Raw genomic sequence first — 17,180 nt, forward strand, 5'->3', positions numbered from 1 at the left:
GTGGCACAGAGTGGGTTAGAGTGGAGGGCAGTTCCGTTGGTTGATTTCAGGCAATGCCATGGAGTTTGGTTGAGTTCATGCAGTTCTATTCAGTTTTGTTCAGTTTGTGCAGTCAGCACAGTTCAATTCATAGAATTCAGAAGCAGTTTTTCCAAGCAGAGCAATTCAGTAAGAGGCTGAGAGAAGTCAGTTGGAATCGGCTTGGACAGGAGTTTGGGCCAGAACACCTGCATTGAACCAGTGAGGCCAGAGTTCAGAAAGAAATAGAAAGGGTGAGCTTATTCAGCAGTAAGCCTCCAAGGCAACAATTACATCTGGTGAATAAAAATTATTTTTACAATGTCCTTGTGTGTGAATCAAATTTCCTAGTATTTCCACTGACCAGATTGTGTCTGTCCTAGGGTGTGGGGTAGAGGTCGGGGTGCTATTGCTACAGAACTCAAGCAAATCATGAAGATAGTTCAAATTTCCAAGAATCTATTAGTTACCATGACAACAATTAAACTTGTGGTTGTATTTAAAGATTTTGTTTTTAGAAGTCCTATTTGCTAACATCTTTGAAAATAAATCAAATAGTAGGTCACCTTAATTACCTTATTACCATATTTTTTACATTATCAAAGCATTCGACTTGGGGAGAGTTTCAACTTTAGCGTGGAAAGAACTGAAGTATTTCCTTGAACTTTAGAAAAGACTACTCAGCAGGTCTGCAACAGAATAAAGACTCTGATAGGTCAATAACATTTCCAAACGGCATTCCAAAATTTACTCAATGAATAGCAAACCTTAAGAGCCCCCTGAGTATCTGCCTAGCTGACAGCTGAGGTAAGACGCCTGACTTTCTGCTTTTTCTACCCCTATTACTATAAACTTTCTACTAGGTGCCCCTGTTCCTCTTTCCTTTTTCCACTCATTGACCTGAAGGCCAACCTGCCAGTTCCAAGTTAGGGAATACTTGCTGGAGATGCTTTCGACTTGGTAAAGGCCATTTCAAAAGGCAACCGAAGCCCTTTGTCACCCAATGCTGGGGTTCTACAAACAATCCCAGCTCCGGCACGGGTCGAGGCAGCTCACCTGCCCTTTCCTTCGCCTTCCCGGAGCGCCTTCCATAGCGCACCTGCATCTCTAACAAGCTGAGCCCTGCGAGTCCAGAGCCTGTGAGACTATTTCCAAGCTGAAGTCAGCGACCGAATGGTAGATAAACCATTTGGTTGTTTAGCAACCACGTCGGAAGTGACGTAGTCACTATCCCGGAACGAGGAAGGAACCCTGTTCGCCGCGGCTGAACCGAGACACGAAGCACGGGTGTGCGCGTGCGCGGTGTAGAGCTGTGGGCGAGCCAGGGCGCTAGCAGTCCAGCGTTTACGTAAGGCACGAGAACCAACCGGCCGACGCTGGAACGGATGCTGGTGACCGGCTGCGACCCAGGCCTGGGTCAGTGAGGAGCCCTCGGTCCCGTCCGGCCGGTTCCGTTTTTCTGAGACGCTGCGCTAGTTTGGAGCCGGCCGGTGTGCGAGTCGAGGCCCAGGCTGGGTTTCTACACTGCGCCTCGCTGACTGAGGTGAAGGACAGCCCTCTTTGACCACTTAACCACAAAGATTAAGGGACATAAAAGGTGTTTTTAAATGATTTGGTTTGTAAGGCATAGTCAGGACTAGATGAGACCCTGTTAGTTGTTGTTAAATAGGCTATAAAACTTGAATGTTGTCCCCAGAACATTCGTGTTAAGACCTTTAACCCATACTGCTTGGTAAAGAAATTGTAGTTAGTGTGCTTGGGGAATGAGTCAGGCTCTAATGACACAATAAAGATATTAAATTGGGGGTTGGGGATTTAGCTCAGTGGTAGAGCACTTGCCTAGCAAGCGCAAGGCCCTGGGTTCGGTCCTCAGCTCCGAAAAAAACAAAAAACAAAAACAAAAAAAAAAAAACAACAAAAAAAAGATATTAAAGTGGACTGGTACTTGATCTCAAAAGAGACTCTCCTGACATATCGATGTGCAATTGATTTCATTACTATGTCGTTGGTACTATCGACTAATTAAGCAACGTTTGTTATTCCTTAAAATGAAAGTAAATGCGAATTTTCAATAATGAACATTCTAACCCAAAGTTGTGCTATCTCTCTTCAGGTTTTCTATCAGATGTTCCATTCTAATAATGCTGGTAAGTATGGAAGGATTAATAAGAATTTCTGTAGACAGAACTTTGTTGTACACATCCTAGTGAGTTGGAAGCTCACAACTGGAGAGGTCAGGGATTTACTGTATTTACGGGCTAACAGCCACTTGGATAGTTTGAGAGAGACCACGACGCCTAGTGACGGATTAGTGAATTACACAGTGCTGGCTAGCTGCATCACCAGCAAATTTTGCCTTTATTTCTCTACAGCCCTCTTCCCGCAAGATAATGCAGAGTGAGCAAGAAATTATGTGGATGTGATGTCTGTTGTATTATACTCTGAGCTGAGGCAACTCAAATCACAAGGGACAACATGGGTGCCTTTTAACCTGTTCACTAGAGAGACATCTTTGAAGCATTGGGTCATTGAGTACATAACTTAGAAGTCAGTAGCAGTATAGACCATGTCTCTCAATGAAAATCCTCAGGAGTTTACTAAATCAGTTACAAGTATTGAACCTCATAGAATATATCAGTAACTTTCTAATAAGGTCTTATATTTCAAAAGGGTCTCATGTTTGACTTGAAACTCCTGAACGCAACTGCAGCCCACAGCCCACGTTGGTCTAGAACTAGTTATTTGGTTTTTGCCTCGTAGCAATTTTCTCTTGCAAAATTGAAGAGGGTAGTGTTCTCACCCTAATTGGAAGCAGAATTTAAATGACTACTGAGATATTTTTAAAACAAAATCAAAATAAGAACTACAAATGACAATTAAACCACTCATTAAGACCCAGCCACTGTCCGTAAACTATTTTATGTGTAGTATACTTAGTTATGTGTATGCTTGTATTTGTGTCTGTATGAGGGTAAGTGCACATGATTACCCATGTGCCCAGAGCCCAGAGCTGTCAGACGCCCTGGAGCTTTGCTGCAGGTGGTGATAAGCCACTCAAACTTGGATCTTCTACAAAAGCAGTTCGTGCTCTGAACTGCGAAGCCACCTCTTCAGCCCCTTATTTATTTACTTATTTGGGGTGTGTGTGCGCGTGTGCGTGTGCGTGTGCGTGTGCGTGTGTGTGTGTGTGTATTGAATGGGTTTAATGGTATACTGGTCGGGACACCCTTTAGGAATCCTCTCCACTGTGGCTTTCTCCCCAAGAGTCTTGCAGGGCTCACTCTTGGCTTGCTAGACTTGTTCAGCCAGTGTTTTCCCCATCCTCTGTGCTCACTGGCCTTCTTCACACTGCATGGGTCACCTAAGCTGGGTCCAAGATTTCAGCACTATGGCTGCCCCAGCTCCTGAGTGCTGTTATTACTGGTCTGGTTTTCAAATTTTAGTAAAAAAGTTCCCTGGTAAATTCACATTGTTAAAAGTCAATCTGTGGGGGTTGGGGATTTAGCTCAGTGGTAGAGCCCTTGCCTAGCAAGCGCAAGGCCCTGGGTTCGGTCCCCAGCTCCGAAAAAAAGAAGAAAAAAAAAAAGTCAATCTGTGTTCTTCCTTAATTTTTGTAGATTTTTATTTTAAGTACATCACTCATATCTGAATGTAAATAAAATACAGTGCTTCCCTTTTAATGAGGAAAACTGAAATGATACTCAGTGGCTTCACACTTGTGATTTTATTAATCAGAAAAAATATTTTCATATGACATTCTCTTTTTTGCATTTTAAGTATATGTGCATAATCAAATTGTTCATTGCCTGTACATGTTTTTTGTTTTTTTGGGTTTTTTTGATAGGAGGAAAAGGGATCTAATTAAAATAAATTCTAAGGCTTTAAAATACTTTTATTAATTTTAGGAATTAAGAAGTCTTCGTTCCTTTGCTACCTATCAGAGCAATTTCTCTGCATACAGAAATGAAGTAATATTTAAAAACAACTGGCAAATTGAAGATTGCAGTACCCTACGCTCTGTGCTGAAGTAAGATTAATTGGACTGCAGCTACCAGTTTGGGTAAGTGGTTTTAATAAAAAATATGTTTAAAAGATGGGAAAAAAATCTTAAAATTGAGAAAAAAAATACTCTTAGATCAACTTTAAACATGAGTTTACTTCACTCATAATTCACTCATGTCCTTCTCAGCCTGGTCTGCAGAGTGAGTTCCAGGACAGCCAGGGCTACACAGAGAATTCCTGTCTCAAAAAACCAAAACCAAAAACAACAACAACAAAAAAGAGTTAAAAATTATCAGTAATTTGTGGTGAATTAAACCTATGCTTGAGGCATTATTCAATTAACAATGAGTTACATTAGGGGAAAATTAATATATGGTGCTGGAGATCAAACTGAGGCAGCAGACATGCTAGGCAGGTCTCTCCCTCTGAGCTATGTATACAACCCTAGAAAACGTTTTAAAATCATTCACTGTGAATCTCCGTAAGGTATGTGTAGTGGTTTGAATGTGCTTGGCCCATGGGAAGTTGCACTATTAGGAGGTGTGGCTTTGTTGGAGGAAGTGCGTCACTGTGGGGGTGGGCTTTGAAGCTCCCCCTTGTGCAGAAGTGACCTTCCTCCTAGCTGCCTCGAAGACAGTCTTCTGTTTGCCTTTGGAATGAGATACAGTACTCTCAGCTCCTCCAGCCTCATGCCTGCCTGGACACTGCCATACCTCCCACCATGGTGATAATGGTCTGAACCTCAAAACCTGTAAGCCAGCCCCAACTAAATGTGCTTTATAAGAGTTGCCGTGGTCATGGTGTCTCCTCAAAGCAATGTACACCCTAAGGCAGTATGTTTAATTTAAATGTTCTTTTTTCTTTCGGGGCGTGTGTGTGTGTGTGTGTGTGTGTGTGTGTGTGTGTGTGTGTGTGTGTTTTCAAGACCTGGATTTTTCAATTAGCCTTGGCCGTCCTGGAACTTACTCTGTAGATCAGGCTGGCCTAGAACTCAGAGATCTGCCTGCCTCTGCTGGAATTAAAATGGTGTGCCACCACTGCCCAGCTAACTGAAATGTTCTTAGGTGATCAGTAATCATCAGTTTTGCCTCACTGCTCTTTACTGAATTACTTGTATGTGAAAGTGAATTTCCCACTTAAGTCTCTGGCAGCCAATGATCCCTGCATTAGATCCTTAGAAATACACAAAGCAGGTGCCAGAATGTAGTATGCCATCTAAATTCATACTACAGCTGGGTATATTGGCTCATGCCTGTAATCTCAGCAGGTAAGAGGCTAATCAGGAGGATCACAAGTTCAAGGACAGCCTGGGCTCCAGACTGAGCTGGCTCAAAAACCTACCCTTACTAGTAATATCAAACCCAGTAAGTTCATATAGAGGAGATCCCCTCTATGTTATACATTCCTGACATACCATAAAGTGACAAAGTATTAGTGTGTTGTAGTCTATCTTTACTAATAATTAGTTTTTTAAATAAAAAATAGAAAATAGCTACATATCATGTTTTCCATTTTAAATTGATTTCTGTATATTTTTTCCTATTTTGGATCCTTTATCTTTTAGAATTTCTTTCTAAAATTATAACATGATTACAGTTTGTTAGTGTGTACTTTAAGGTTAGTGAGGTTCTTTTAAAGATGTATTTAATGTACATGAGTATTCTATCTGCATGTACACCTGCATACCAGAAGAAGCCATCAGATCCCATTACAGATGGTTGTGAGCCACCATGTAGTTGCTGAGAATTGAATTCAAATTCTCTGGAAGCTCAGCTAATGCTCTTAATCACTGAGCCATCTCTCCAGCTCTGGATATTTTTACTTAACATCTTTTTGTTAAAATTAACCTACTTGGAGCTGGGCTTGGGCATATGCCTGTAATCCCAGCACACGGGAAGCAGAGTCAGGTGGGTCTCTGAGCTCAAGGCCAGCCTGCTCTACAAAATGAGTTCCAGGAAAGCCAGGACTAACTACACAGAAACTTCATCTCAAAAAACAAGCAATCAAAACCAGAAATAACAAGAATTTAGCTCAGTGGTTGACATTTAGGGAAATTTTTTTTTTTTTTTTTGTTTTTTTTTTTTTTTCCCCCAGCTCAAAAAAAAGAAAAAAAAAAAAAAACAACAAAAAAAAAAAACCCAGAAATAACAAGAATTTAGTCATAACATTGACATTTAGAAATTTAAGTTCAATGTGTAAGCCAATTAAAAGTTATTTTGCATTTTTTAGAGTTACATAACTTAAAAATTATAGAACTTTTGATAATATATAGAATATCCATAGTATATTATGGCCTCTAACTTAATAACGATGATTATTACAAATGCTGTAAGCTGAAAAAATAAGTATAGTAGCTCTCAGAAAAAATAAGGGATGTCCTAAAAGCATGCTTGATTGTTGGCCCGAGAGGTGGCTCACTGGGCAGGAATACCTAACTGCTTTTTCAGAGGACCTAGGTTCATTTCTAGCACCCACACGGCAATTCACATTCAGTTACCCCAGTTCCAGGGGCTCCTTGGGCACCAAGCACAAATTGGTACATATAACATATGTAAACAGAAACAGTTTTTACATTTTCTTTAATGCATGATAGAGCCGAGTGTGGTGGCCTTTACACTGTGTTATGTGCCTTTAACATAAGCATTTGGGAAGCAGAAGCACATGCAATACTCGAGTCCCAGGCCAGCCTGGTCTCATAGCATGTTCCAGACTAGCCAGGGGTATACAGTGAGACTCCCATTTCAGGAAAAAAAACAAAAACGTGTTAAGTTACTAATTTCAGCTCGTTGTTTTAGCATGCTAGCTAGCTTATTTATCTATCTATTTTTAGGTAAGTTCTCACTAGGTAGTCAGGCAGTCTTGACCTCTGGTTCCTTCTGCCCCAGCCTCTTAGTGCTCAGATGGCAGACACATGCTACCACACCCAGTTCTTACCAGATTAACATTTGCTTCTCTCAAATAAGTATAATAGATATGTAAACACAGTGTGTTTAGGGAATAATATTTCTCCTCTTTCAGGGTAATCCAAGTCTGTTACTGGAACCATGAAAGTTCTGTTGGTGTTTGACTTTGACAATACAATCATAGACGACAACAGCGACACCTGGATTATACAGTGTGCTCCAGACAAGAAGCTTCCCATTGAGCTACAAGATTCTTATCAGAAGGGGCTTTGGACAGAATTTATGGGCAGAGTCTTTAAGTATTTGAGAGATGAGGGGGTTAAAGAAGAGGAACTGAAGAGGACAGTGACGTCACTACCCTTCACCTCAGGGATGATAGAACTTCTCAGCTTTCTGAGGATGAATAAGGACAGATTTGACTGCATCATCATTTCAGACTCAAATTCCATCTTCATAGATTGGGTTTTAGAAGCTGCTGCCTTTCATGATGTCTTTGATACCGTGTTTACCAATCCAGCGTCTTTTGATAGCACTGGTCGCCTCACAGTGAGAAATTGCCATACTCATGCTTGCACTAGGTGCCCAAAGAACCTTTGCAAAAATACAGTTTTGGGAGAGTTCATCGACAAACAGTTACAGAAGGGAGTGAGGTACACGCGGATTGTTTATATCGGCGATGGCGGAAATGATGTCTGTCCAGTAACTTTCTTAAAGAAAAATGATGTTGCCATGCCGAGGGAAGGATATACTTTACATAGGACTCTTGACAAAATGTCTCAGAATCTTGAGCCTATGGCATCTTCTATTGTAGTTTGGTCTTCAGGGATGGAAATAATTTCTCATTTACAGTTTCTAATAAAGATGTGATGTGCCAACAGTTGAAATGTGTATTAGTTAAGGTCGGGCTCAGCAACATAAAACTAAATTCCCAATATCAGTACCTTTAAAGATGCGAGAGGTTTTCCTCTTTGAAGAATTCTGGTCCTATGTCAAGGCCACTTTGTTGCTCAGCCATCCTCAGCTTTTGGTTCTAACCCATGATTTGAGATTGCTCTCTAAGCTCGCATCCTCACAACAAACATTGTGACCAGCGCGAGCCAGGGCAGTATGCTTGAAACCCTTTGTTCAAGAATGTTTTTCAATTGTACCAAGGCTCGAATACCACTAGCTAAAACCCAGTCAGAGCCTTCCCTAACTGCAAAGACGGGAAATGCAGCTTTCATTCCAGGCAGTCATGTGCCCAGGAAGAAGGGGGCAAACAAGACATAATTGAGGTGGGTGGAGCTCATAGTCTGTACTAAGGACGGTTAATAGATGGTATTTTTTCTATTTCTGAAGAAAGTGGCTTTATTTTACTCTTTTTTTAAACATATACACAATAGTTACAAATGTCGAATGCTGAAGAGCTCTCTCCCCCTGCTGTCAGCAAGTCATACAGACACTCAATGAGTTCACGATTCAACTCCACGCACAACCGCTACTATGGCTAAGGAAGGCGTTACTGCTGGAGGTGTAATGGACGCTGATACTGCCTAACAGGAGCCCTGAAGACCACCTTCATCCGAGAGGGCCCAGGATGGGCTTCATGCAGAGCTGAGCTGCCAAAGCCTTAAGCAAGTGCATGCTTGAACCCGGTTGTGATGAGCCTATGCGTGTCAAGTTGTTGGAGGAGCTTTGTGCTAGCGTGAAGATCAACCTAATTAGGCATCTGAAAACGAGAGAGGAACCCTATAAACTTGGTTGTGGTGTGTTAAGGACGCCAATTGAAGACTACTTCAAATGCAAGAAATAAAACTGGCTTTATTTTCTCAACAACAAAAAGCATGATACTTTATTCACATAAGAATAAAAGGCTCTCAAATGTATATGTCTTCTGAAGTCTGTTTTTAAAAAAAAGGGGGCAGTATTTTACGTTTTTATTTACGTGGGGTTAAGGCATGCCATGGTACATGTGTGGAGGTTAGAAGACAGCTTATGGAAGTTGGTTCTCATTCCACCATGTGATTCCCAGTGATCAAACTCAGGTCATCAGCCTTAGTGACAAGTGCCCTTAACTGCTGAGCCATCTAGTCAGCCTATGAGGCAGTATTTCTTGTTAGGAATTTTCATCAGTCAGGATTTCCTTTTAAAATAAAATATTTATTAATTTTCCTCATGTTTCATGTTTATATCATAGCACCATAAATAAATACTATAATATGAGGCTTTCTCTATAACGCAGACAGATCTCAGAGTCTCAATCCTGCCTGTTTGCACCCACAATGCTGGGATTACAGGTATATACCACCATGCCAGGCTTCAGCATGCCAGTTTAAACTGTTACGTGTGACAATGCAGGTGTGAGAAATACGGACTTGAATGAATACCCAACAGTTAAGAGACTGATGTAGGGGGCTGGAGAGATGGCTCAGCGGCTAAAAGCACTGACTGCTCTTCCAGAGGGGTCCTGAGTTCAATTCCCAGCAACCACATGGTGGCTCACAACCATCTGTAATGAGATCTGGTGCCCTCTTCTGGTGTGTCTGAAGACAGAGACAGTGTGCTCATACAATAAATAAATCTTATTTTAAAAAAAAAAGACTGATGAAGGAATATTAGTAAAATACCAGCTGATCTAGGCATTTTTTAAAAATTCATGCTAATCCATAGGCTCATAATTAGTCATAAATATTCAGTACAGAAAATAGGGTTTTCTTTCTCGGTTTTGGTTTTGGCTTGGTTTGGTTTGTTTGTTTTTTTAATTATTTTTTTTCTTTTGGTTTTCTTTGGTTTGTTTTTCTGACACGTGGTCTTCCTGTGGCTGGCCTGGCACCCACAACAATCTGTCTACTGCCTCCAGGTGCTGGGATTATATATATCACTACACTGCTATAATACAGTTTTCTTAATCTCCTAAATACAAATATTCAGTATAATGTAATAGGGAAAAATTGTACTCTAGGGTTTTTTTTCCCTAAATTCAAAGTAAATCTTTAATCGGTCAGATTATACTGAAACATTACTTATAGATTATTTGTCCATAGCAAGGCCAGTAACAAACTATACAACTAAAATTATAATAGTTTAATTTGGAATAAAATGACCAAGTCGTGGAGACCTTATGACTTCCTGAGAATGTCTAGACAAGCTGACAGCTGAAAAAGATGCTAAGATCCCTGCTTAACTACATCAGAGAACTGACGGTAATGAGGCATTACTAAGGAGATGCAGATGTGAGGCTGGTAGCTGTCTATGTGTGGCCCATCCTAAATTGTCCTAATTGTGAGTTAGTGGAGTGTGGTGCTTGTGCTAATAAGAATGATGCCTGCAGCCATGTGATTTGGGAGGTGGATCCTGGCCCACTGGGATCTCACCTGAATCCAGCTAAACACTGTATCAAGCATAGACCTTGAAGCAGAGGACCCAGCCAAGCAGAACCTGTGAGATAGCAAGGTTTGCTAAAACACCTCAATGGAATGTTGTTATATAACAGTAATATAGGAGGTCTTCAAATGTAAGAAGCTTTGTAGATAACGTTGTAGGTCATTCAATAAATAGCCACACAGAAACATGAGTGAAAACAACATCCCATTTTTATTTGCAGGACCTAAAGATCTAGGGTTTTTAGAGAAAAGTCTAAGAATTTTGGCAAAGAATTGAAAAAAAAATTTTTTTTTAAGGAAGCTGTAGGACAGGGCTGGAGAGATGGCTCAGAGGTTAAGAGCACTGACTGCTCTTCCAGAGGTCCTGAGTTCAATTCCCAGCAACCACATGGTGGCTCACAACCATCTGTAATGAGATCTGGTGCCCTCTTCTGGTGTGTCTGAAGACAGCTACAATGTACTCATATATACCTAAAAATAAATAATTCTTTAAAAAAAAAAAATGCTGTGGGACATTGAGAAATGGCTCCTCAGGTAAAGGCCCTTAACACACAATACCTGATGAGCTAAGTTCAATCTTGAGTCTGCATTGTCCTCTGACCTCTGCATGTACCACATGTACATATATGTGTCCACATGCATGTGCACTAATGTATAATGTAAAGTGGAATCCTAGCACAGCGGTATACCCCTGGAGCCCTTGTGTGTGCTCTGGCAGGGGAATGAGGTACAGCTGCTTTGTCGGTTCAAGACCAGACTTAGGTTAGCTGCACAGTAAGATCATGTCTCAACAAAAGCCAAAAAGTGGAAACACTAGAACTAACAATTACCATGCACCACAATTAGTGTCTGCTTTTTTGTTTGTTTGTTTGTTGTTGTTGGGAGTGGGTATTTTTTTTCCTTTTAGATAAGGTCTCCCTTTCTAGGCCAGGTTGACCTCAGACTCAGTTTTCGGCCTAGGCTTACAGGTATGTACAAGCATGCCCACCTTGAAACGAGGATCTTACAACAGAGTAAGCTCAGCTACAATGAGAGTTCTTGAAGAAAATATTCAGGATGATGCAGCAGGGATAAAACAATGCAAAAGAAAGTTGAAACAAAGAACAAAGATACTTTAAAAGGCTCTGATGGGGAATTGCTATGCCCTGGAGGGGAGACTGAAGTGTAAGCCGAGTTTAGATGGCAGAACTTTACAGATTGAAGAAGACATGAAACTAGAGGTGCAAGGACTCCAGCAAACCAGATGTCAGGAAGCCTAACCAGCCTCCTTAACATAGCGGAAACAAAACAAAATCAGCTCTTAGCAGGACAAAAGGATTTAGGCCGACAGTGCAACCTGGTAGCAGAATTGTATACTCAGACCTGCTAGCCTGGATTCTGTGCCCCACAAAACAGAACCACATCACAGAACACAAGTGTTTCAAAAAGAGTGAAGGAGCCAAAGGAATTACTGAAAACCACAACTTACTCTGGCTGTCCTTAAATTACAGGTAGACTTCAACAGTGATACAGACCTACGGTTTTCAGTTTTGAAAGGTTTTTAACCACTAACAAGTTTTAACAGCTCGTCTCTTTGGGTCGTTTACTTTTTCTTGATTATGCTTTTTAAGTATGAGTTATTTATTGTTGGACAAGTGACCTCAGAATTTAACAGCTTAGTCAGGTATAGTGGTGTACAACTATAGTTCCAGTACTTGTGAGATCAAGACACACACACACACACACACACACACACACACACACACACACGCATGCGCGCGTGAGAGTGTGTATGTATGTGTGTGTGTGTGTGTGTGTGTGAGAGAGAGAGAGAGAGAGAGAGAGAGAGAGAGAGAGAGAGACCAGAGACAGAGACAGAGAGACTTGAGCCCAGAAATTTTAGACCATACTGACAGCAGTGACGTCCTCTCAATGATAACAAAACAAACTTAACAGCTTGGAACAATAAACATGACCTATCTGAAGTCAGGAGTTCACAAGCAGTTGACTAGATGGTTCTGGCTTGAGATAAAAGTGGTTCCAGATACTGGCAGGCTCTTCAGTCGGATGGAAGACAGGCTGGAGGAGCTTCTTCCAGGTAGGTCATTCATACCTTTTAGAAAGAGGCCTAATTCCTCCTCCTCCTCCTCCTCCTCCTCCTCCTCCTCCTCCTCCTCCTCCTCCTCCTCCTCCTCCTCTTCTTCCTCCTCCTCCTCCTCCTCCTCCTCCTCCTTCCTCCTCCTCCTCCTCCTCCTCCTCCTCCTTCTTTTCTAAATCAGGAAGGCTTAGTTTAATCACACATTGTTGGTGGAAGCTTGCATTTACAGTCACAGAGGGTTCTACCACATAAGTATGGGAACTTAGGTTCACTTCCCCAAGCACCCATGTAAAAGCTGGTGTGCTTTCATGCATCTCTAATCCAAGTACTGGGGCGCACAGACTAGGGAATCCTTGGCGCTCAGTGGCCAGCCAGCTTAGTGGAATCAGTGAGCATTCAATGAGAGACCCTGTCTCAAAGCATGAAATGCAGGAGTCAGGTGGTCCATGCCTTTAGTCCAGAACTCTGGAGGTAGAGGCAGGTGGATATTTGTGAGCTGTGACCCTGGTCTACAGAGTGAGTTCCGGGACAGCCTGTGTTATACTTACAAACCCTATCTTGAAAAACCAAAGTAATAACAACAACAACAACAATAATAATAATAATATGTGTGAAGTGATAGTCAAGGAAAACAATAGTAACCTTTGGCCTCCACTAACTCACACGTGTGTATACACGTACCTACATGCACATGTGTGTACACATACACAGGCAGAAAATGCCAAATTTGTGAAACAAAAAATTACTCTCATCTTTAAATCCCATTAGGAGAGGGTTTTCATTTTCCTTGGAGATTAGCCGTCACATCCCTTCCTCTTTTCCTTTCCTCTCTTTAAATAGCCCCTTTAAAAATCCCTGTCCTGTTTGTGAATGGAAAAATCGTATTTGTCTTTCTGAGAATTGCTTATTTCTCATAACACGGTGATTTCCAGTTTTGTCCATTTTCCTGTAGAGGAAGATGTTTGATGACATCCTGTTGTTGCCCTTTGTCATGGAGATTCGCAGCTTCAGATCTGCAGGATAGCCCTATCACATGCTCCTGCAGTTCATAGATGTGTGGTAGACGTTAGGGTGGGCGAACTCAAAGCTCTGGATTTGGGCCCCGGCGGGTAGCTGAATTGTCAGCCTGCCAGCTCTCACACCACCAGGGCGAGCTCTTCAGCTGGGTCTCCCAACCTTCAAAGGGCAGGGCTAGCTCACCCAAGCCCCTATCTCCAGGGCCAGCTCTACTGTGCTGGCCAGGCAAGGTACAGGGCTTGCCTTCCCACGTGCTGCAGCTGCTGAGGGGCAGGGCCTGCTCTCAAGCTCTCATGCCACTGGACCACACCCACACCACCCGGGTCAGCTCTCCAAGTTAAGTGCAGGGCTTGCTCTCCAAAATGCAGTAGCCAGCAAGTGGGTGGGTGAGTGCCGTGAGGCACCACCACAGAAGCAGCTGCAGCACCTCTTCTCCAGCCTCAGCATGTGGCCACCTTGAGGTACCAAGGTAGGTACTGCCATTTCCCAGAGTGACTTCATGGTAACGGTGCTTCAGGCAAAGTTGCTGTTGCCCTGATAGCCTTTCTGTCCTGACCTATGGGCCTGATGTAGGAAAAAGGGGGTGGGAAAAAAAAAACAACAAAAAATACTCACCACCACCACCACCACCACCAAAAATAACACCAGTCGCTATGCAGGAAAACTCACCAATCCTGATCTCCTCAAGCTCAAGACTTGAAATCCCACCAATCCTCGACCTGGAAATCTCTGCCCCTGGGAAGATTTTGCCCCCTAAGAAATCCTATATGAGCCGTGTCTACTGCTTGATTCGCTGCTGCTTCTCCTCGCTGGAGCAAGGCAGTCGTCCTCCTGGATTTTTTCCTCCCAGTAAGTCTAGGTGAGGTTTACTGTGCTGCGTGACTTTATGGAGCTGTAACACTTCCCCTGGAGCAAAGCAGAGCAGAACTGTTACACTTTTGCTGGGGAAACCCTTCCTCAGGGGAGCAGAGCTGTAACACTTTCATGCTGGAGCAGAGCCCCGCACTTCGGTAAGGATAGCCTTCCCTTTTGAGCTGCCAGTTTCAGCTGGTCTCTCCAGAGCCACCTCTCTTCAGAGTGGGAAAATGGGAGAGAAAGAGTAGCAGAAAAGATTAGTTGTGCAGAGGCTTTTTTTTTTTAAGATTTATTTTATTTGTTTTATGTAAGTACACAGTCATTGTCTTAAGTCATACCAGAAGAGGGCTTCAGATCCCATTACAGATGGTGGTGAGCCACCATGTGGTTGCTGGGAATTGAACTCAGGACCTCTGGAAGAGCAGTCAGTGCTCTTAACCACTGAGCCATCTCTCCAGCCTCCAGTGCAGAGGCTTTTTAATTCCGTGGAAACCCATTTGCCAAAGTTCTTGCTGTTACTCCCCGCATCACTGGAGGATTGTTCCGAAGGTCCTTGCCTGTATCGAACCTATTCCCCCTCTCCAACCCTGTTAGCTTCAAAGTTCAATGTTTTACTCAAGATCTTTGATCCATTTTTTTCTTTGATCCATTTTTAATTGGCATTTATATAGGGTTCGAGATAAGGATGGGGTTTCCGGTTTCTACAGGTGGACTTCAATTTTCCCACTACCTGTTTTGAAGAGACTGTTTCTTCTCCAATACGTTTGTTGTTTTGTTGTTGTTTTGTCTTTTTTAGGGAGGAGATATCTTTTTTTAAAAGATAAAATATAACTGTAGCTGTGTGGGCTTATTTCTATTTATTTATTTTACAAAAAGTATGTAGCCCTGGCTCTTGGAACTCTCAATATAGACCAGGCTGCCCTTGAACTTACAGAGATATGTCTGCCTCTGCCGCCATTAATTTTAGACATGCACCACCATACTCAGACTCTACTTCTATTCCTTGGTTGCTATTTCCCTTACAGAGACTATTGTACAAGTTGAAATCAGGTAACATGATACTTCCAGCATTGTGTGTGCATGTGTGCGTGTGTGTGTGTGTGTGTGTGTGTGTTGTGTATGTGTTTCTCCATGACTTTTAAGGTTTGTTTCTATTTCTGTGGAGAATGTCATTGAAGTTTCAAAAAGGTTTGACTGAGTCTACCTTGGCTTCAGTAAATATAGTCATTTTTCACAACCTTCACTCTGCCCATCTATGAACACGGCCTGTCTTTAAGGTTTCTACTGTCTTCTTCAGCATTTTAAATATTTTGTTGTAGAGACCTTTCCTTTCTTGGTTATATTTATTTATAAAGGTGGCACACACACTCTGTGTGTGTGTGTGTGTGTGTGTGTGTGTGTGTGTTTGAATAGAACTTTTTCCTGATTTCTTTTTCAGCCTATTATTAGTATATAATTTTTTAAAAACCTACTGATTTTTTATCTGATAATTTTCTTAAAGTGTTTATTAGATTTAAATTTTTTCAGGAGGAATTTTTAAGATTTTTTTTTAAAATATAAAAGCCTATCATCTGAAAATAGGGAAGATTTGACATCTCCCTGTTGTATTTGTATCGTTTCTTTCTCTTAGTGTCCTGTCTAAGAATTCAGGCACTATACTGAGGAGAAGAAGAGGGAGGGGAAACTATGGTCCAAATGTAAAATAAAATTAAAATTAAAAACAAGCAAAACAAAGCAAAATAAAAACCCAGATGGCATCCTTCCACCCCACGATGGCACAGAAAATACATCACCATTCCAAGGGGAAGAAACGAAGCATGGCAAGAAAACACCAGACCAAAACAAGACCAAAGCCCAGCACAGCAAAGTCCACATTCTGCATCTCTAAGTCTGACGTCAAAGTGGGCTTTAGCTATACAACATGGTTCAGCTTGACTGACTACAACACACTTCTCTGTCGTAAGCTGGCTCTGCTCCCTGTTAGCAGCTTTCCTCAGCAGGTATCCCTTGACTCTGGCAACCCCCACACCTTGGGATCTCCAGCATAATGCAGACCTCATCTTCACAGCTTCACAGAACAGTCTCTATGAGCCTCTTTGCAGGGACATCCCTGACACAAGCCTGGCTTCAGCAGCTTTCCTTAGCTACAGTGAGATCCCACAATGACTCTCCTGTATCCTTGATTCTGAAGCCAGAACCACAAGTGTCAAAACTATCAAGCCCTGCTGAGTGCTGGGGCTGGAATTTAGTCCACCCCCACCTCCCACTCCTGCTTTCAAATAAATACATTGTCATCAGCTTCCGTTTTGATAGTTTCCTTCTCTGTTTGGGCTTGCCTTTAATTCCTTTTCACCACTTGGGAGCTTAGCTGGGCGGGGTCCTGCCCTGAGGTCACACCCACTTCACTCCACTTACTGTCAGATGTTAGACTTTAACTTTAACCCTTTCATCTCTTTAATAGACCTGGCTCCAACACTCCATTTTTCTGCTGCTCTTTTTCTTCTCAATCCATATTTTGTTTTTTCCCCCTTTATCATCTTGCTCCTTTTCATTATAGATCTACATAAGAATGATCGCTAATAACCAATCAACACAATCAATACTAGGTTTCAATACTTGAAATCTCTGCCAGTTCCATTAATCCAAAAGTCCTCAATTTAGCTTCAAGCAAAATTTTAAGATGGAGCAAAAAGCAGCCACATCCTTCAACAAAATATCACAAGAAAGGTCTTTAGGCCACTTAATATTCTCCCTGTCTGAAATTTCTTGAGCTGGGCCCTCACAGTTCAAATTGCCCTCAGCACTATCTTTTATGTGCCCATTAAGCCCCACTTAAAATATCCAACTGCATTTTTAGTTCAAAATCCCAAAGTTTTTCATATTCCTCAAACAAATAGCATGGCCAGGCCTTCCACAGCAATATCCCCACTTCTGGTACCAATTTCT

At 42.0% G+C, this 17,180-nt stretch overlaps 2 protein-coding genes across 2 annotated transcripts in view; one reads left to right on the forward strand and one right to left on the reverse strand.

Moving 5' to 3' along the window:
* Positions 1-1,276, reverse strand: part of Ccdc173 (coiled-coil domain containing 173) — a 32,596-nt gene extending 31,320 nt beyond the window's left edge. The window contains exon 1 of the mRNA XM_032903449.1: positions 1,075-1,276. Within this exon, the coding sequence (XP_032759340.1) occupies positions 1,075-1,123 (49 nt within the window). The 5' untranslated portion in view covers positions 1,124-1,276. The remainder of the gene's footprint in view (positions 1-1,074) is intronic.
* Positions 1,277-1,326: 50 nt separating this feature from the next.
* On the forward strand, positions 1,327-8,788 carry Phospho2 (phosphatase, orphan 2). Its single transcript, XM_032903450.1, has 4 exons — positions 1,327-1,561; positions 2,132-2,165; positions 3,924-4,078; positions 7,039-8,788. The coding sequence occupies exon 4, from the start codon at positions 7,065-7,067 to the stop codon at positions 7,788-7,790; it is 726 nt and encodes a 241-aa protein (XP_032759341.1). The 5' UTR covers positions 1,327-1,561; positions 2,132-2,165; positions 3,924-4,078; positions 7,039-7,064; the 3' UTR covers positions 7,791-8,788.
* The last annotated feature ends 8,392 nt before the right edge of the window (positions 8,789-17,180 follow it).

This window comes from Rattus rattus, chromosome 5, assembly GCF_011064425.1.
Source record: "Rattus rattus isolate New Zealand chromosome 5, Rrattus_CSIRO_v1, whole genome shotgun sequence".
In the NCBI taxonomy this organism is placed as follows: Eukaryota; Metazoa; Chordata; class Mammalia; order Rodentia; family Muridae; genus Rattus; species Rattus rattus.

What these genes read in the sequence shown, in the direction of transcription:
- Phospho2 (XM_032903450.1), top strand. Translation starts at nt 7,065, where the DNA reads ATGAAAGTTCTGTTGGTGTTTGACTTTGACAATACAATCATAGACGAC.